Genomic DNA, 21,734 nt, shown 5'->3' on the forward strand with positions numbered 1-21,734 from the left:
CTGAAAATTAGGGTGTGCAAAGTCTATAAGGTTGGCCTTGAGTCCCTGACCCTGAAATTTGCCACTATGAGATGAAAAAGGATGTTAATCTTGGTGCTTAATGATCCTTAATTGAGCTGCATGTTCAAATCTTTGTTTCAAGATTTTAAATCTAGATGGAATGCTTTGATTACCCTATGATGTTATGGTGACTCTGAATGCAATTTCAATATGAATTAAAATTCATAATATGAAAATTTAGTGAAGCAACCTAAACGGAATTGCTGAATTGCAGTTTTGACTTTTTATTCTTATTGTAATTTTCAGATGGAGTGTTTGAGTTGTCTCTTAATTCAACCACATGATCAAATCTGGCTGCAAGATCTAATTTTTAATTGGAACGATATGCCATGATAACCTAATTGAAATTAGAGTTACTTTTAGGCATGATGTAAAACTTGGATGGTATAATTACCCTAAATGGAATTCCAATATGAATTTCTATTCATAAATTGGTAAATTGAGATGCTATACACCCTAAATGACATTTGCCCAAATAACAGTTTGAATTTTTACTCCTATCATCAAGCTAGTGGTATGCTTGAGCGTTGGTAGCCCTTAATCTGATTACTAGATGATTTCAACTTTATTTAGATTAGTTGAATTGTTTTTGGGGTGTTTAGATGTCTAGGTTAATCTGTGATCCAAGTTGATCTAATTATAATTCTAAGTGTTTAAGTTAAATCTGACTCAATTCGTTTAAGATCTTATTATATTATTTTTTTTCAATCTAACCAACTTAACTCATATAATTAAATTTATTATTATATAATTTAATTATTAAATATAAAACATTATAATTTATTAAATTAAATCATCTATATTTTTTTCTTTTTTAAGTTATTGTTTTTATTCTTATCTTAATTTTGTTTACAGTTTCAGATACTAATACAATAATTTATTTTTATCTAAAATAAAAATATTATATTAAAACTAAAATTATTAATTCTATTAGTTAAATTTTATCACAATTTTATCTTTTTTTGTGTGTATTTAGTAATTATATATTTATAAAATTTTAGACAAAAATAAATTATTCTTTCTTAAAAAAATTGTTTTTATAGAATATAAAATAATTTTTAAATATTCAAATTCAATCAATTCAATTTATTTATGATTGGTTAGGTTGGATAGTAAAAAATATTCACAAACTTGACCCATTAAATTTTGATTGGCCTGAGTAACCATTTTATCAAATCTGATCAAATACAACTCGTTAACATCCCTGAATTATTTAGTGAAATTTAGTATATAATTTAAGTTTTTGTTCTTATTTGATTTTTGCAGTTATAATATTTTGTTTTATTTTTCTCCGAAGCATCCTATAGTCCCACTGGCGAAGTATGTGTGAATGGGGTTTTCATCTATTCCTCACATGTCTCGTGTTTCCAAGATCTTTCGCAACGACGATTTTGTGGTAAAGGTTTTCTTTCTCTCTCTCTCTCTCTCTCTCTTTTTTCCGTTTAATTGATTGACATGTAACTTTTATTTTGAATCTGGGCCTGGCTGCTGATAAATTGCATTTGATGTTGGTTGGTGTAGCCGACTTAACTGGTACGAAATATTTGAATTCAACTCGCTCAAAAGGGTTGTACTTTTGTTAAATTAAATTTACCATGTATATAGTTAATTATAATAGTTAATTTGATCTCGTGAAATATATGTACTTAAACTTATATTTAAAAATATATTAATATATGCAAAAATAATTTTCTACATATATTAATTTATTAATGTGATTCGTAATTTGTCATTTATAGATCAAATGTAGATGCAGTGCCGTATGTGGTATAATTAAACATGAGTCTAAACTCTAAAGAGAAGCGGCACAAAAGATAAACATTTTTTTTTGGGAAAATTGATTACAAGTTCAATTGAATTGACTCCATAATTGTTAATTAAAAGAAGTCATCAGGTAAACCAGGGGCCGTTTTGGTTTTAATCATTTTATATTTGTTTGTTCTATTATATTATGGTGGCAGATATGTGTGTGCACTTGGCTTTTCGTTTGGAATAATGGTTGGTGCATAATGGTCCAATCTGATAAAACTCACCATTTCATATTTAATATTTATGTGATATGATAAAAAAAATTAGGGTTTAGTATTTTCAGTTCCTATTTCTGTTATTAATTTCTGATTTTTATCTCTCTTAAACCTTTTTTGTTCCTGTCATTGGGGACTATGTCTAAAAGTAATGACAAAGAGAATTAAAAGTAAGAAAAAAAAATTAAGAAACATTGATCAATAAAAAAAATCAAAACTAAAAATAGAGATCCTAAAAAATTTAGGCACTAAATTTTTATACAAGTATTTTTAAGTATGATTTCTTAACTACTTAAAATATTATTTAATCCTCTCCTCATCTCATTTCTTTAGATGGAAGGAGTATGTGTAAAGATATTTTTCGAATGTATATTTTCTTAAAACCACTATAATTATATATATCAAAATATATAATAAATACAGTCGTGGATTTAATCAGTACTATATAAGTTGGCTGAATTCTTTACTAGGAAATTTCATACACAGTCTTCAAACGTGCACACACACGCTCGCTTTTTCTTTCCTAACTTCGGAGTTCGACCACCATTGATTTGGTTAGTTTGATAACTTTGACTAGCCCATTGTTTTTGTGGTAGTTATCGACTATTAAAAAAATTCTTTTTTTTTCTTCTCTCACTTCTTTTTATTTAAGCCAAGTTTTCTTTTTCTTTTTTCTAACACTCGTTTTTTTTTTTTACTTTTATAGATGTATGAAATTGATTTTAGACTTTCAGAAGTTATTCAAATTCTCGTTCTTATTTCTCGTTTGAAATGATTTACGACTACATAATAATAATAATAATAATAATAATAATAATTTATTTTGACACGAGTAAAAAAAAAAGATGAAAAAAGGAAGAAAGAAACAGGAACGAACTCATATCGCATATATATAGGTGGTCCCTAACAAATAAATTTATTCAAGGTAATACGCACCCTTGGCCTTTAATTAAGTTTCGAATTCATTTTACTCGCAAGCAATTATCGTGAAATCAAGCAAATAACAAACGTTTTTCTGTAAAAAAAAAAATCTTTTTTTTAAACTAGCAAATAACAAACGTTGAAAACCTATAAATGAACTAATAATGGAAAATAGAAATATTAAATCTTATGAAATATCAACTTAATAATCTCTCTCTTGTTTTTTAGGATGAATGAATAAAGAAACACATGTATCAAATAATTTAGAGGATTTCAAAAGTTTCTTTAAAAAGATTTAAATCCTCTTAACTGTCTAAGGTAGTAACAAAAAAAATTAAAAGTAGCAAGTGTGTGCATTTAATGTTATGAGAAATATTTTTTACCTTTTTAGGTATTTTATCTTTTAATTCATAAGAAATTAAAAAATGTCTTGGGAAAACATAGCTATTTCCTTTTTTAATCTTCTTTACTATATTAAATTTTATGTTTTAAGAGAAATATTTATTTTCAGAAAAAAATTGAACATCAGAGTATTGCTCAAATTGAGTTCAAGTTTAAATAAATAACTTTTTTAAAAGAATTGTATCGAATATAGATTAAGATAAATTCTTCTTAAAAATACCTTTACTCCCTAATTTTCCAAACCTATATTTATTTCAGTATTTCCTTTAAAGAAAAAAAAGTTGACTTTCTTCGCATAGACATCACATATAAAACTAAAAGAAAATGTTAAATTAAAAAAAATTATTTTCATTAAGTAAAATGTTTCTATAATTGTATTGAAAATTTTGGTTGATGAGAACTTTCTAATAAAATCTCCAATAAATATAGCTTGTATTTAATTATCATAAAAACTTTCTGGTTTTAGGTTCATAAGTTTGAAAAATCAAATAGTACTATATATTTCCTTAAAAAGATAATGCATTTAAAATAAACAAATAAATAAAATAAATAAAGAGCCTGAACTGATGCATTAAAGTGTGGATGACCGGCCTTTCTTTAAAAAGAAAATTAAAAGCATGGACGTTTACTACTACTTTCCAAACTCCAAATTATTTAATAGTTCTAATTTCTAAATCACTCAAACTATCTGTAAAAAAATCACCCAAATCATAAAATTATTTAATATATTATTTTTTAGCTTAAATACGTTTCCTTAAAATTTATATTTTTTAGTTTTTATATTCATAAAATATTTTTTATCTGATTAAAGAAAAAAACACAAATTGTGTATCTAAATAGCCAAAAATAAATTAAAAATGACAAAAAATATTTTGCAAATTTCACAGATTAAAAATACAAATTTAGCAAAAGAATATGATGCGTGAGAGTTATTATAAACCTGATTTATACAACAAAAAGTAATATTTCTAAATTTAAGGGATTGAGTGTGTGTTTGGATATATGTTGATAAAATTGGTTGTAAATAAAATTGATTTTAATTAGAATTAATATTAAAGTAACGAGATTTATGTTTGAATAATTTTGATTAGAATTAATTTAAAGTAAAATTTAGTATAAATATTTTAACTTAATGCAAAAGTTACGGAAGTATCTGTTTGGGAGTATGTTATGAAAATTGTTTTCGAAATAATATAATTTATGTTTAGATATTTTATTATAAAATTAAATTAGGACTAAAATTTAGTAATTTTTTTAATATAACATACTAGTTACTCAAAATTATTTAAACTTAAGTCAATTTTGAATTTTTTTTTTCTGACGAAAAATTAAACATATAAAAATATATTTAAAATCAATTTTAAATTTAGAATTAATTTGTCAACACCAAATTAAACAAACACTTAAAGTTATTTTAATTCATAATCAATTTTGAAATTTTAATTTCTTCTTCAACATATAAAAAAGAATTCAAAATCAATTATTCTGCAATGGAAATCAATTTTGGAAAACGCACTAAAAATATATTTTAATTTTTTTATGAGAGATTCATTTCTGCGTACATGTCAAATGTGTAATTTCAAGATTCTACAAGGCTGTTTTCGCTGCCACAAAAAAATAGTGGCATATATAAGAAGCACATGGCTATGTAAGCAAAGCAGTCACCACAGAGAGAGAGGTTTTGATGCAACGCTGTCACTGAGAAAGGATCTCTATCTACGAAGGAGCGGAATAAAACCCTTCTCTCTGGTAAGCTAAGTGTTGTTGTCACCAACCAAACCAAGAATCTCTTTTTCGTCGATGCATAAGAATCACGTTTTTTGTTAATTCACTTTTGGGGGTTTGGGTTTGGTTTGGTGGCTGTTCCCTTTCACGATTCTTTCTTTAGATCCTCTCTTGACTCTTTATTCTTTATGAAATTGTGGGTTTGACTTAAATTTCTCTGGGTTTGTTGATTTCGTGGCAGTGATTAAGAGAATGGCTTCAGATCGGAAACTTCACACTTTTGAGGAGGTGGCAAAGCACAACCAGACCAAGGATTGCTGGCTCATCATTTCTGGCAAGGTCTGTTTTTTTCTTTATTTCTTTTCAAGAATTTTGATTTGCTTTAAATGATTGATTGATTCTCTGATAGAAATATCAACGAATTGAAAATGAAATCAGGGGTTTTAGTATATATGCTTTTTTGGGGTTTAAGTAAATGCTTCATTTGATTTGTTTGTTAATGATGATGGCGTTTGATCTCTTCATGCGTGTCCTTTTTGTCCTGCTATATTGAATATCTTGTGCATTTGTATCTGACTGATAATTCCGTTTTGCATTAGCATCTTTAGATGACTTTTATTTATCTTTGTCAAGGTTTTAGATTGCGGTCGTGGATACTCCATAAACCTTGACTATTGCCTGTGAAATTGCAGTTGCGGACTGTCTTTTAGACCTTGATCTTTAGTGTTAATTCTATTAAGCGCAGCTGTTTGAATAAATGACCTTAGTGTGTCCTTGTGAGAGACACTCGAGCATTATTCTCAAATATCTATTTCTCAACTTGTATATTCATTATATTGTGCATGCTGTCACTTGAATTGTTTTTCTATTTTTTTTGGGTGAGAATCACCTGAATTCTTTTGATGTGTGAGTGTGAATGATTTGGATTAACCTACTGATTTATTTAGTTTTTTATGTGAGGTGGGATTTGGGAGGGGAAGCTTTTCAAGTAAGCCTCCCCCTTCTTTGGGAGTTTCTTAAAATAGTGGGAGTAAGACAGGGACTATCATGTAACCCCTCATCATGTATTGGTTTTCATGGCTCTTTTAAGGTTTTCTCAATTTGGATGGTTTATGAGGATTTTAAACATCCAAACAATGGGAAAGAAATTCATTAACCTCACATACTCTTCCTCTAGTCCATTAGTTTAAACATTTGTTTCCTTCTCCTTTTGTCACCTTCCAACTCTCAAACATCACAGCAAGTGTCATCCTGATTACTCTCATTGTAGCAGCACAATAAATCCTTTTTTTATATTCAAGTTTTTATGTTTCTAGTTGAAATAGCAATATTCTAGGCATATATATGCTTTGAGGGGTGATCTTCCTTAGACACTAAAGTCTAGGGTAGCCCCGTTGCTCTTCTGATGCAATTTGATGTTGCCTTCCATAACACATCCTTTATACAATACACTGTCTCATGTGGACATTTGGCAGGAGGAAACCCTCTTTCACTATTCTGAACATTAGCAGAAGCAAACTTATTTTTCACTATTTAAGCTTTACCTGAGATTGTAATGCCTCATTTTGAGGCTATTCAAACACCCTAAGCATGCAGAACCCCATGTACAAAGAAATTATTAACTACATAACTTTTGAATTTCAGTTCTAGCTTGAGTTCTAGTTTTGTTATGACGTTAGTTTCTGTCACTGAACAAAGTTGTGTGCTTCAACAATATTAGGTGTATGATGTCACCCCTTTCATGGAGGATCATCCCGGAGGTGATGAGGTTTTGTTATCTGCAACAGGTATGTTTATATCATCTGAAGATTATTATTATTAATAAAAGCAACAAAGGGTAGCCATATTGATATTGATTATGCTCTGTGGATTGCAGGGAAAGATGCAACCAATGACTTTGAAGATGTGGGGCACAGTGATTCTGCTAGAGATATGATGGAAAAATACTACATTGGTGAGATTGATGCATCAACCGTCCCACTAAAACGGACCTACATTCCACCTCAGCAAGCTCAGTACAATCCTGATAAGACTCCAGAATTTGTGATCAAGATTTTGCAGTTCCTGGTCCCTCTCCTGATCTTGGGCTTGGCCTTTGTTGTGCGACACTACACCAAGAAAGAGTAGAGTTGTTCCTTCTTTATCACATTGGACAATGGTGAAGGGTCTGTTAGCTATTTTATAGTGTCATTTAAAGGACAGTGTTTAGTTTCTTTCTGGGGTCTGAGAATTGAATCTGGATTTAGACCATATAGTTCAGTAAGCCAATGTTTTCCAACTTTCTTTGGCAATGGTATTAGTGTTATTGTGACCGGAGAACCTAATGTTGGACGATTAGTTTTGTTTGGTTTCGTTTTATTCTGGGTCTTTGCTGCTTCTTTAATAACTTGTTTCTTTTCTTCTTTATTTATCACCCTATCTCCTGGCTTAATTTGCTCACCGTAAGGCCCTTCTATTTTACGAACATGCATGAGCAAGATGCTAGGAGCAATTAGCTCTTTACCACGCCGTTCGTAGGTACAACTAAAGGTTACTTCGTGATTGAGCGATAAACACGAAGTTACCCTCCCTAAAGGGTGTTACTACTCTTTGCTATTCATCAATGGATTGGAACTTGGAACATGGAACATGGAACATGCTTAAAATATGATGGGGTGAGTTACATGGTTAATAAAAAAAGAAGTTAACTGATGTATTTACAAAGGACAAGCAAAAGAGTATGAACTAAAATCTCAAAGCTTTGAAGGAAAGGTGGAGATGGAGATGGAAGAGGAGAAACGTTAAACATCAATCAAAACAATGAATGTGGTGAATTTTTAAATTCTCATGCAATGGTGAAACTAGCAGATTTTGAAAAAGATAATAATAAATGAGCGAGTTTGATATGGAACTGTTGAAAGGGGTAGCAAGTTTCATGGAGCATGGGCCAGGCTCTGAAGCTAGCAATGTTGTTTCTGAGTACAGATGGCAGCCTAGTGGAAAGACTAGCCGATGTTCATGAAGCAAGGTTTGATCCTTCTAGCATAGTAAGTTCCCGTAAAAACAAGCCTTGAAAAATGTTTGTCTTGTAAGTTGAGATTTTTTTAATTTTAGTTCCTGTAACATTTTCTTTGTTTACTTTTGTGTTTTAATCCATGTAAGCATAAATTTATGAATATTAAAAATGAAAAAAATCTTAAAAGAATTAAAATTAAAAAGATGTAAGTTTACACGAATGAAATGTGAATAATTTTTTTTTTTACAAAATTCAAATCTGAGAAAACAGAAATTTACAAGAATTAAAAATATATTTAAACTTAAATAAAAAGAACGATTAACTAATGATATTGGTGATATAATTCATAGGATCTATGATGCCACTCAGTATGACTTCTTGTTTTTGATGTGTCCAAATATCAATATCAACACTTGAACATCTAATATAATAATATATGGTATTGTTCAATATGATTTGCTCTATTTTTTATTTAAATTATATAGCTAATTGTATGCTGTTTCAGGTTGTGTAATAAACTAAAACTCTTAATTGGATATGTCCAAGTTACACACGTCATCACATTTCTAAAAAAGTTGATAATCAAATTGGTCCACTAAAATTTCGTTTTTTACCACCTTAGTTATTCAGATTTTGTTATTAAACTAGTCCTTTAAAATTTTAATTTGCCGTCAAATCACTTTTTTTTTTTTTAACAAACCACAAGAACAATATGGCATATATTCATCCACCTATATTTTTTAAATAACTTTTGTGACATTTTTCACCACTTTAGATATCCAATGAGAATGTCTAAGGTGGGGAAATCGGATAGGTGGTCTAAAGTGACGAAGTGTTTTATGAGCATTAGATATATTAGTTAAATATTCAATGGTTAGGATTGTTTAATTGTTACTGGTTGTTTCAGTTTTTAACATTTAATTTTGTTTTGCCTATTATTTTTCATACTACTTTACTACCCCTCGGCCATATTTTAGTCTTCACCGTTGAACAACATTGTTGGGGTTCAACTCCCGTCTACCACGACCAAACACTGCTACTCAGGCTAAGGAATCAATCCAAGAAATGTAAAGCCCAACACACAACAATTTGTAATACTAATCAACAGGAAAAAAAAAACAGTAGAAAAAGAAACAAAAATCTTTCTGCCACTAGAAGATTTGTCGAACGCCACCATCGGAAGTGATTTCTGGCAAGTACGCTTTTTTCTCCTCCCTTCTTCCTCTCCTTCTCTTTTTCCCTATCTTTCTTAGAAGACACTAAAGTCGTTGCCTGATGCTTCCTCCGTTTCCATCTTCAAATTTGCTTCGCAATTAGATCTAATTTACACTCAGAAGTCAAAACAAGTGAACAACAACTCCTAAACACTATTTTACACGTGCTGGTTCCTCAGGTTTTCAATTACTTTTTAATGTCATTGTCAAGTTTAAAAAAATATGTATAAAAGAGTAAATTGGTTTAACCTCTTATTCCCTTATCTTACTTCCCCACCTTCCACATCGTCTCCAAAGATTTTGCTATCCTTAAGGTACTTGTTAGATGGTAGACCGAATCTTTCATAAATGAATTTGATGATTATATCTTTATATGATAAATATGATAATAATTTAAATATTTGAAAGACTAATTTCGTAACTATTTTTTTTTTAAGGACTAACGTGTCTAAAGGGTTTTGGTTTTCTCAAAATTGTAATTGTAATGTAAATGTGTAGTGTCATTTACTGACTTCTCAAATAAAAAGTAATACTAAAACTTTTGTACATAGGCAATAGGGGGAGGGGGTTGCCTAAAAGCCACAACACGAATATCCGTACGTTGCCCATTGCTTATTGGTGTGCTTCGAGTGGTGGTAGAAAAAGTGATAAAGAAGCAATACATGTGATGAGAACTATATTTGTGAAAAACGTTCACAAAAATATAATGAAAAGAAAAGTGCAAGAAAATTGTTTTGGACAAGGAAAAAATGAAAGAAAAGAAAAGGGAACTGCACAAGGAAGAGAACGAAAGGAAACCAAAGAAAGGAGGAAGAAATAAGACACTTGCGAGTGGAGAAAAGAACCTTCCAGGGAGTGTAAACGTTGAAAAATTGAAGATGCTATTAATATGGAGGATTTGGTTGCATTTGAGATAAGAAGGAAAAGAAGAAGAAAAATAATAAGAGAAAAGAGGGCAATTTTTTTAAAAAAATGATTTTTTTATTCTTTGAGTTATACTGTGACATCGTAACACCTGTTAAGAGTTTTTTCCTTTTCAGTTTTTCAATTTAAAAGTAACAAATTTGAATTTATGATCACAAATTTAGTTTTACCATAAATTAATAAAAGATTTTTACTTGTACCTCAAAGCAAACGTATTAGTCCAGTAAAAAAAATTGTATTAATTAGCATTAATGCATCACATCAATATATATAAGCATCATACACTTCATTTTTTTTATCAAAATTTATTCCAAAATTTAAACAATGAAATATACCCAACTTATTTGAAAGGATGAAATATATATACAGAAAAAAAGTAGAAGAACAAAATCATAATTAGGAGAAAATTCCTACCCGAGACACATGTAGACAAATGAGTTAGCCAAATACTATCATGCAAGAGTTTTGTGGTAAACAAACTTTGTATGACAAATGCCATGTGTGAATTTTTTTTTGGGAAATTAATATAGCATGATTAAATAATTAAATTGATAAATTTAACTTTTATATATATATATATATATATAATATTAGAGTATCTTTAATAGAAGTTCTTGAGTTCAAAAACCTTTGTCCATCATATCTATCATTATTTTTGTTTAAGAATTCTTCATGCTAGAGGTTGAGTTTCAGGGTAATAACTCATATTTTTTTAAAAATATATAATTTTTTTAATGCCATTTGAGATAAAAGAGAAACTCTATTTTTTTCTTGTGCAAGTAAAATCTAATAACCCAAATTGGTAGGGACGAATCTAGCAAAAAAAAAATAATATTAGGAGGACCAAATATAACCTAAATAATTTTATAATAAAAATATACATTAATTATTTATTTATACCTTTTAAAAAATACTTATTTATAAGGAAAATAAATCTAAAATCTATTAAGTGAATTTCAACGAATGTGTTGTACAACTTAATATTTGTTTTTATTATACTATCTTATTGGTATGAAATACTTACAAACTTTGTCAATGATTAATCTTTATCGGAAAACCTAATAATCTATCTTTATTGGTTCTTCCCTCCCAATCGAAAAATTATTAGGTGGTCCAAGACTATTACATCACCTATGATCTTGAGTAATAATCATGTAACACATAAATAACTTAATATTTTAAAATTATAAAAATTCCTTAAATTAAGGAACAACACAATTAATTTTTATTATATAGTTACCGAGTATATCTTTAATTGTTCATGTGTCACATGATTATCAGTCGAAATTATGAATGACATGGTGGTCTTAAAATCACCTAATAATTTCTCATCACAATCACTTTTTGTTTCTACCCACAAAATTCAAACCCAAAATCTTACTTGAGTCCATTACTACTAGGACCAATAATTTATTAGTGTACAACTTAATATTTGATTTATTTTCTATAATTAAAGTCTTCAAATAAAAATAATTAATTTAATATTAAAATTGAAAAATCAGGGGGACAAGGCCCCTCTCCCCTACACTTCAATCTGTCATGCAAATTGAATTCTACCACTAGAGTAAAAAATGATAAAAATTCTTGCATCTTATGTGATATCATGGGACCTACAATAAGTGATTCAAGAATCTAAAATGAATTTTTTCACTAAATATGCTCGTAGAGATTTTATTTTATCTAATTTAACACTTAGTATCATTTAAGAAGAGAGTGAGAGTGTAAAAGTTAGAGGGTATAGTTGGGCCCTCTGACTTTTTTATATTATTCTTCTGCAATTTATAATAATAATTTTTACATGACAAGGCCTGAAAAATGCCTCTAGAATGAATCTTGTGATTTCAACGTTGTATTGCTTAATAGATTTGTCAAATACTATGCTTTGGGACTACTATGTTCATCCTCCAGATAAGATTCTCTATTTCTTAGATATGTCGAATTTTAAGGGCTTGAACTTAACAATGTTGGGCTAATACATTAGTTTTTCTTTTTTGATATAGATCGGTGTGAAACTTCGTAACTGTACTATAGTTGATGTAGGATCGTAAGATTCTCTATTTCTTAGATGTGCTGAATCCAAAACCCGAACTTCATTATGTTGAGCTAATACATTAGCTTTTCTCTTTTGAATCCCAATCGTGTTATATAATTTTTCTTCAATTTAATAAGTAGGAGAGGGAAGTGTTAGGCTGATAAATAAGCTAGGCGGAGCTTACGATTTAAGTAGAAGAAGGGAAGTGTTAGGGCTGATAAATAAGTAAAGTTACGTGGTCAATTTATGAGGCAATAATTATACTACAAGGCTTAACTTAAGCAGTAACCCTCAAACTCACATCACATGATATGCAATGCAACTCGGTCAGCAGCATCTAAAAGAGTCAAAAGGACTCGTGAGTTCGGTTTCAGTCAAAAAGGACAACATTCATAATTGTCGACAATATCTCAGCCTCTTCTAACGGTTACATGCACCTACCACTCCTGCTTTTCGCAAAGGTGCTCCCAGATGTGTCCCAAATCAGAAAGCTGAAAAAGAAATCAAAAGAAAAGGAATGGAGCCAGCGTGAAAATAAAGAAAAGAGAAAGATGCCATCTAAATCTAGCCAATTTCAATGCCCAAATTAAGGCAACATTGTCGAAACTAGACCCTTGTAAATAAGCATTAAGCAGTGGCAAATTTCAGCAAGCAGCCATGCCATCTACATCTAACCCAACTTCAATCCCCACATGCGCCAACATTGTCGAAATCAGAGAGTCTCGAAAATAAGAAGTGGCAAATTCAGCATGCAGCAGCAGGCTTCGTTGTAATATAAAAACTCGACATTTGCAGAATTTTTGGATGCGAAGGAGAAATTGGGCAGCTTGAAAGCAAAGATCTTTTGACCATATTATAATCTAGTAGTTTGTTTTAAGTATCAACTGCAGTCATCGGAATGATGTCTCTATTTTCATTTTGTCATGAAGGGTGACCACCAAGTTATGTGCATCATCCAGCAGCTTCCAAACATCAAGGTGCCCAGCCATGCCATTGCATTCCTTGAGGATCTCGTCCATGCTGCTATACTTCTCAATAATTAGTTTCCTCCTCTGTAAAACTGAAGCTGCTATTGCGTAAAGCAACAGATCATCTGTAGGTGGAGCTCGCTGCCTAATTCTGCTCCATGCAGATTTCCCAATACCAGCTCTGATTGCTGCTTGATCTGCCCACATTACTTCCCACAGGCAAAGAGTCTGTTCAAATGTCAACTCCCTTCTAAACAATACCACCACCATCCTATACACAAAAAAGCAATCCTCAGCCTGAAGCTTCTGCAGATGCCTAAACAGATGGCCATCCTTGAACTTGATAATCTTTGCAACTATATCAAGTTGCCTCCTAATACCCACCTCATCAAGCCTGAAATTTTGCCGAGCCTTTTTCATGAATCCAACAAAACACCAGAAAGCCTCATGATCTTCGGGTATAACACTAACTATAGGAGATAGCAGATCACTCATACCCTGGCAGTAGCCAATTTCAGGGTCGTATAAAGCATATGCTTCGAGAATAGCAACTAGTCGAGCAGCATGAAAGATTCTGCTGGCATCTAGGTGACTATAATCCTTCAACCCAACAGCCTCAGCAGAACGATATGCCCTACTGTCTGGTACAATTGCTTGAGAAGGGGAGTATGGCATCCATTCTGCATTCGCACGTACTGCATCAAGTCGGATTATCCTTTGCCATGTGGCAAAATCTTCATTTGTCCATTGTTTTGATGGGACTTTCATCGGTGAGGGAGAAGAATTTTCCTTGGGAGTTGTCTTGGAACTGTTCTCCTCCTGACCATCGTCAGAAGGAAATGTCTGAATTATTTCAGGACCTTCTGAGGAGTCTGAATCAGTGAAATCGGTATCCAGTGCAGAGGCATCAGCATTGCTGATGTTTGGAGCATCATCTCCTTCCAACAAGGCACTAGATGGATCATCATCTGAATATTCAGCATCTGGGCTTCGTTCCTCACTAGAAAGAGATTCTCTGGCACTCGTTGCATCTTCAGAACTAGGAGAACCATAATCTTGAATAAAACTTCCACTATCTCCTTCATAGCTGATTTCACCTATTTCATTAAATTTAAAGCTCCCGGTGCTGTGCTTTAGCAGTTGGCGGCATTGTCTGCGGAGTTTCTCATACTCCTTTCTGCATTTATGGATTCAGCATAAAAGTAACATTATGTTAAACTCAGCAAACAGAAGAGGGAAGCACACATAAAATAAAGTTATAACAATGATGGATCAAGCATGAATGTGGGGATCCAATATATATGCTTACCTATTTTGAGTTCTTATAGCATCCCTTTCTTCTTTGGCACTGTCCAAGTCATAGCTGTATAATTGAATATGTAATCAGAAACCATAGAAAAGATATCTATAAAAATGAATACATGTAGAAAAGATGTGGGATGGGGAGATTCTAATGACATAAGGGAGAAGGAAATCAGTATCCTTCCTAATACATAACATGAAGCAAAGAATCAAGTTTGTGGTATTATAATTCATAAATGAAAGATGACTAAGGTTCTTCCCAATCAAGTAATGCAGGACATGCACTAAAATTTAAAAAGGAGAAAGGCACTTCAAATTGCCCTGAGTAACTGTATGTCAATTCCGTATCTCTTGTCCGTCTAAAGTTTCCATAATCCATATGTCCTAGATCCCAAGTATGTAACAAATAAATAGTAAGCATTATTTTGAAATGAAACATAAAAGATAACATGCTTACACTCCAAGTAGGAATGGCCAAACTTCAGCTCTGATACTAGGATCAACACCCTGCATCAGATATTTATAATGAAATCAATTTCAAAGAGAAACACCGAAACAAAAAATTTAAAATCTAGATGATCAGATTATTAAACTCACTCCACTGCGAACTCTTTTCAAGAACTTAATTCCACCATCCCGTATTCTCCCATCTTGGGTAAACAAGCTTTTCCATTGCTGAGGTGTTAGGACATGTTTTCTTTTCCTGCGTGACCATGGTGATTTAAGACGACCCCTGAAATTTTGCCAAAAGAATTATTCAATATTACTGCTTGTAAGTCAATTTTAGAATAGAGAATAGGCAGCAATCATTTAAGAAATTTAGAGTGAAAGGAACACAGAAAATATAAATTCTTCATTATTAAAAGCAAATGCAAATCACAGTGCTGCAGCATAACAGATACATTTTTTCAAGCCGATTGTGGCTTACTTCTTTCCCCATGGAAAAATTGAGCAAGCACATAACATAAAAGTTTTAGTAATTTAAAATTACAAAAGTGTGCATGACATTCTGCCACAAATTTCATACATTTTCATTTCATTACTGCTTATGGATTCTGGTGTAAAATGTAAAACTGATTTAGTAACTTACTGCCAAAACAATTAAATGCTGTCGGTGCTAGAAGCCATAAATTTCATAGTAAATAACTTAATATTGCAATATGCAGCAAAAAATTTACATATGAAATTTGTGATATTTGTGATATGAAAATGAATTATATCAAGTTTGAGAAATCCGAGTTTAAGTAATGAATTATATCAACAGTTGAGTTCTAGTCCAATGTGAATTTCAGCACTGACGTCAATAATATTACGTTTGTTGTTGTGTACTGCTAAAATTAAACAGCACAACCTTGGAATGCTAAACAGTTGATTCCGAAATCCAGTGAGATAACAGCATCACCATTGTCAGTTTAAATTTGTAACTTTAGAAGTAAATTATATTATGGGCATGCAATTTAACTGTCCTTGAAGACTTGAACACATCAACACCCCTCAGATAATATATCTAGTTTAAAGCTTCAAAATTATAAACCTTGATGCAACAGGTTGATTGAAAGACAACTACTATAATATACTTTCTTAAATCTCCTTAGCTAAAAATTTAATTAGGTTCAGTAAATATAATTTTTTCAGTCTCCTAATGAACACACACACTAAACATACTCTATCACAGATCTCCCTCTATAGCACGGGAAGGAACACACAAGACAAACAGGGGTTTTGATGTCCGATCAAGATCACCATTTAGTTAGGGTTTTTTCACCCACTATTGATTTGACACGAGAAAAGGAATAAGAGGAAAGGAACTTCAGATTAAAGAAATCTCTCAAACACAAAAAACAAAATTTTCCCCACCAAAAATGAAGAGAGATCTGTCTCCCTCCCACTACCTCGTCCTCCTCAACCCTTCTTTCACCTTTCACAGACAAATCGGAATTATTTTTTTTTAAAATTTTGAAAAAATTGTTTGCAATTCGAACAAATCAATGAATCAACCAGAGAAACACAAATGCTGACGAACAAAGAGACCGAAACAAGAAACGCAACACACACAAGTTGATCAACCTAAGCGGACACTGACACCAACACTTGAGATGCGCAGAAGTGGAGATCTGGCACGAAATGAAACACACAAAGTAATAGAAATCTCAGCGCTGAATTAAAAAAAGTTCAAAAAAAATTGAACAGAGAATAGAAAGGAAGAAGAACTCACCGATCAGAGGACGAACAAGAAGCTGGTGAGGAAGAAGTGACAACGAATAGAACCGATCGCAAATGGATCCACGACGAGGAGGAAGACGACGACGACGACGAAGGAGAGGAATTCGAAGACGACGATTGCGAATTGTGACTTCGTCTAAGGGGATTCATCTATAACTCCCTTCTATGTACACTTTTTTTTGGTTTTGTTTTTGTTTTCTCCTTTTTAGTGTGACAAAATCGGAATCGAAAACAGTATCCTCTCTCTCTCTAGCTAGGGTTTTTGCGATTGCGAGATTTCGACGATGCTCTCTCTAATTCGTTCATTCGAGAAAGAGTTCTTAGGTTTTCTTTACCTACTGGCACCGCAGAAGACGAGGGCGACGACAGCAAGGCCGGCGAGGGCCGTGAAGAGCACCGCCGGAGTAACCGCCGCCGCGGCCATGGAGAAGAACCTGGCGGCGCCGGCGACGAAGTGAGTGTCGTTGGTGGGGTTCGAGTGAGTAAAAGTGAGCATGGAGGGTAAAATTACAAAAACGCCCTTGATAAGATCCCCGGTTTGTTCCTAAATTTGTTGTTAGAGAGAAAAGAATAGAATAGAAGAAGAGAGTGGAGTGTGAAGAGAGAAAGGACTGAGATGGAAATAAATAGAAAGGAAGACTGGTAGAAGAGTAGGGAAGGGAACCCAAACCAAAACCAGAATCTAATCTAATATATGCCTTTGGGCTTTCATAGCGAAATGAAGGGGAGAAGAGCGAAACGCTGTCGTTTCTCTCTCTCCGTATTATCACATCATTCAAACTTTCAAACTAACTAACTAATCTCAATCTTCTTGCTAGAGCCGGAGGTTTCAATTAATTAATGAGAAAATAATGGGAGATTATGCCAACAAGATTATTATCTTCTTTCATCCATTAATTAATAAATTGCCTTCTAACCCAATCTAATCATCGGGTCAATTACTTTATTTCCAGTAAAGCGATTAAATGTTGCAGTCCTATACTTCCGTAATGCAAGTAATTTCTTTGTCCGTTTGGAAAAGTTGTTCACTTTTTTTCTCTGTATTATTAAAATTAAATTAAAACCAGTCTATTACGAAGTTGGTATGGCTATTCGTAAGAGAATTTTACGTTTAAAACTTCAACGCCATTGCCACTATTATGAACAAATGAGAATGTGTTACTTATAAAATTAGTTTTCTTAATAAATTAGGTAATTATGTAGCAAACAGAATCGCATGGCAATAATCAAATTAAAATTTATCGTGGTAATTCAAGTTTCTGTCTCAAGGCACATGTTCTTGATTTTTTAAATTGCACACTATATGCAATTCTGCTTAAAATATTACCATGCCATGTGACGCTAAATATTTTTTTATACAATACAATGAGGTTCTTACAAAATCGGCAATTGAATTGAATGTTCATATCTGTATTGTATATTATTAATTTTTAAGGAAATTAATGAAAAAATCAATTATAATAAAACTAAATTTTATGAAAATCAGAACTATTATATGAAATGCGTTTATAGAAAATCATAACAATTATATGAATTAATTTGATTTTTATAGAAAATGTTTAATTTTATCGTGCATTATTGCTATAATTTTTCACTTGTAATCTTCGTCTAAAACTCTGCACTTAAATGGGTTAATTCATCTGATTGGGTTTCGTGGACTATTTAAGTTTACTTCGGATGAATTCTTTTTTTTTCTTCTGTAAACTCTTCCTCAATAACTGGAAATGAAATTTAAAAAATGAAAATAAAATACTTAATTTTACTTTTGGTCTCAAAGGTTTCACATTGTGTGATTTTGGCTTCTCGAATTCCAACTGCACACACAGACCTACGAACATCATAATTATATAATTTTTAATCCCTTCATCGATCTTTTAAAAAATATTTAATATATTTTGCTGTTGTGGCACTAGGGGCCGACTCATTCACGAGTTTAGGGGGGTCTTACCAATATTCCCCACTGTTCGATTTTTTTAATTCAAAACTTCTAATATATATTAGAATTTTTTTTTTTATTTTAAGAAACTTTAAGATTGAAAGAAAATATTTATGTTATTATTGAATTTAATATTTTGTATATAGAATACTCTTATTTTGTTTTTATGTTTTTATTGTAAAGATAATTAATGATATTTTCTCTTTTAAGAGAAATATTCTATTTTCTTTTTTATAGTAATTATTATAGAAATAATTGTATTTTGTTTACTTTTACACAAATTTGAGTATATTGATCGTTGCAACTTTTAAGGCTATAAATGACTGTGTATGCAATCAAATGATTTTAGTAGTCTTTCTTTTATATTTATTTTAGGCTATTTTATTATAGATTGATTTGAAAATTAAATGATATTTATTAAGTTTCTTTTTTTACAATAGTTATGTTGAGATTAAAACTTATAATTTCATGTATATTATTAAAATTATCTCTCATTGGGGTAACCCAATGTGTTTGTGTTGTTTATTAAATCTGGCTAATGAGACAAATAATAACATTTTCTTCTTCTTTATATAAATTGACGTCTTGAATTAGAGGCATACCAACAATTATCTCTCTACCAACAACTAGAAGGTAATTTTGTTCAAATCATGTGAGACAATTATGGATGTTAAGCTATTTTTCAAAATATTAAAAGTAATTATATATTTAAAATTCAAATTTAAGATTATTAATTAAATTAAAATAATTTTGTGTCAATTAATTTAGACACACAATAATAAACAGAAGTTTTTATTATGTATTGTGAATAGCACAAATACTCTTACAAGAAAAAAAAATGACACAACTATAATGTGGATCTTATAATCAAGTTATTTACCAAATTTAAATCACCATTAATTAACATTGTGTGGCGTAATTGATAAATGATCATAATTTTTAAGTGTATGATTGAAGGTTTGATCTCCAAACTTGTATAAAAGAATATTTGTTAAGAGATATTATTCCCTTAAATAAATCATGTAAGTGGAGTATTATTTAAGAACAAAGGATTGGTTAGATTTAACAGTGAGATTTTAAAGAATAAAAGTTTTGGACGTAAATGTTACAACAATGAGTGTTTTTTAAACTTATTTTACTATTTCTTATATAAAATTTAGTAAAACACTTTTTTAATGTTTTCTAATAAATTTCACAAATAAAACATATGAATAAATGTTTAAAAGAGATGTTATTTAATAAATATTTAATCAAGTTATTTATTCAAAAAAATTACCTGAAATACAATACCATATTAGTATGATAGTTCATTAAAATTGATGAATTAAACTTTCAATTAATAATCATAAATTCTATATTTTATCTTTCAATTACTTTCGTGGAAACGTTGATTAAGACAATACGATAATAGTAATTACTTATTAGTAACTCAACCCTTACATTTCATATCCGGTCAAAAGCAGGTTAAATTTGTGTGCATAACTCCACCGACTTATGCGTAACTGAATAGGTCACGTTTGTCTTTGAAAAATATGTCATGTAATTGATCTATAGATAGGCTAATAGTAATGGAATTGTGTCCACTAAAGCGAATAAAGGTAACTGAAAATTTCCAATCGAAAAATTAACTGTTGATAATAATACATCCATATTTTCTTTATCAATTATTGATTTTCTTAAGCAATTACAATTTTTCATTATATTATTAAAATGAATTGCTCATTTTATGTTTACTTACTTTAAGTATAGCATGGATCTACCGGCAGTGCAATTAGCCAAGATAATTTGAAAGCAGGCCAAAACTTATTAGGTGGGGTTCTTTGGACCGATGATTTTGTATTTTTTTCTTTTAAAAAAAAGAAATAGAAAAGGACAAGTATAATTGTCAACTAAGTAACTAACAACTGACGTTGAATTGTGCATACGAAATAACTTGTAGAAATATCGGTCAACATAATCAGGCGCAGGGTTTTCCTTTTTATGTGCAGGCGCAGTGATTTACTAATTTTAAAGCATAAAAAAGGTGAAAAAAGTATAAAACAAACAAAGTAATAATTACATTAAAGCAAAGTTATTAGTATTTAAGAAATCTCTGATAATTAATTAAAAATGTCAGACATTGAAAATAGGAGACTTTAGGAGTAAATTTGTTCACCACTTGGATAAATGTTGATGAGTAAATTGTGAAAAAAACTTCACTCATGTCTAACTCAGTTTATGGAATAATGTAGGTGAATTATTATAATTTATTAATATTTGTCTTTGATTCTTAAAAATAAAAAAAATTATTAAAAAATTTAATTATTTTAAAAAAATTTATTGAGTAAATTTTCAAAAAAGAAGGAAAACAATCTTCATGATCTCTAGATTTGTTTTTGTTTTTTTCTTCTTTTCTTAGACCCTCTTAAAGAGTGTGTGGTACTTGAGATGGTATGCTATTTCCTATTGTTGTGGGCTCCATTGTTTTCCAAGTTCATTGTTTTCCCATCAATTGCCACATTGAGATCCGACAATGGCCTATATAAAAAGTGTCCCAAAATGATATGTGTTTCCTTCCATAATTTTATCACATCACACATACATACAAACTATTTACAAATTCCATTGCTGCTATAGAGGCCCTTTGTTTGTTTGGCCAGAACAATCCAACATTGTCATGATGAAGAAGCAGCTTTAAAAAAATACCATGTATTTTCCTTTTAATACACAAAAAATATTAGGCCAATAATCCCTTGTTTTCTGCAGTTACAGCAACAGTGTCTATGAATTGGGTTATTGACGTGCAAGGAAGACAGACAACTTTTCTTAAAAAAATGAGAAGTAAAGAAAGGAAAAAAGAAAGAAAGGAAGGAAGGAACAATCTTCCAAGGCCCATATATGTTTTACCTTTTGAATATTTCGTGTTTTATGGGTCCTTTTCATCATCTACTACAATGATGAAAGAGATTCCATAGAATAAACAGTGAGTCCAATCCAAAGACAGCTTTGTCTTCTGTGGGATAATGACA

General features: G+C 30.9%; 2 protein-coding genes across 3 annotated transcripts; one reads left to right on the top strand and one right to left on the bottom strand.

Annotated features, from left to right (window-relative positions):
* Positions 1-4,998: 4,998 nt before the first annotated feature.
* LOC114415596 (cytochrome b5) lies at positions 4,999-7,515 on the top strand. Its single transcript, XM_028380369.1, has 4 exons — positions 4,999-5,156; positions 5,374-5,471; positions 6,853-6,919; positions 7,009-7,515. The coding sequence occupies exons 2-4, from the start codon at positions 5,385-5,387 to the stop codon at positions 7,257-7,259; spliced, it is 405 nt and encodes a 134-aa protein (XP_028236170.1). The 5' UTR covers positions 4,999-5,156; positions 5,374-5,384; the 3' UTR covers positions 7,260-7,515.
* Positions 7,516-12,519: 5,004 nt separating this feature from the next.
* Positions 12,520-17,577, bottom strand: LOC114415597 (GTPase-activating protein gyp7-like). Of its 2 annotated transcripts, none has more exons than XM_028380370.1 (5): positions 17,126-17,577; positions 15,165-15,300; positions 15,025-15,074; positions 14,575-14,628; positions 12,520-14,442 (listed from the first exon to the last, which is right to left on the bottom strand). In XM_028380370.1, exons 1-5 carry the CDS (start codon positions 17,284-17,286, stop codon positions 13,188-13,190), a joined length of 1,656 nt encoding a protein of 551 aa, XP_028236171.1. In that variant the 5' UTR covers positions 17,287-17,577; the 3' UTR covers positions 12,520-13,187. The 2 variants fall into 2 exon arrangements, with proteins under 2 accessions (XP_028236171.1, XP_028236173.1); XM_028380372.1 differs by having other exon boundaries at positions 16,783-17,575.
* Positions 17,578-21,734: the final 4,157 nt, after the last annotated feature.

Source organism: Glycine soja, chromosome 6, assembly GCF_004193775.1.
Source record: "Glycine soja cultivar W05 chromosome 6, ASM419377v2, whole genome shotgun sequence".
In the NCBI taxonomy this organism is placed as follows: Eukaryota; Viridiplantae; Streptophyta; class Magnoliopsida; order Fabales; family Fabaceae; genus Glycine; species Glycine soja.

What these genes read in the sequence shown, in the direction of transcription:
- LOC114415596 (XM_028380369.1), top strand. Translation starts at nt 5,385, where the DNA reads ATGGCTTCAGATCGGAAACTTCACACTTTTGAGGAGGTGGCAAAGCAC. An exon ending in GGCTCATCATTTCTGGCAAG is followed by an intron (nt 5,472 to 6,852) that starts GTCTGTTTTTTT and finishes CAACAATATTAG; the next exon opens with GTGTATGATGTCACCCCTTT. An exon ending in GGTTTTGTTATCTGCAACAG is followed by an intron (nt 6,920 to 7,008) that starts GTATGTTTATAT and finishes TGTGGATTGCAG; the next exon opens with GGAAAGATGCAACCAATGAC.
- LOC114415597 (XM_028380370.1), bottom strand. Translation starts at nt 17,286, where the DNA reads ATGCTCACTTTTACTCACTCGAACCCCACCAACGACACTCACTTCGTC. An exon ending in TGGCCATTCCTACTTGGAGT is followed by an intron (nt 14,629 to 15,024) that starts GTAAGCATGTTA and finishes TCAATTATACAG; the next exon opens with CTATGACTTGGACAGTGCCA. An exon ending in GCTATAAGAACTCAAAATAG is followed by an intron (nt 14,443 to 14,574) that starts GTAAGCATATAT and finishes CCATAAATGCAG; the next exon opens with AAAGGAGTATGAGAAACTCC.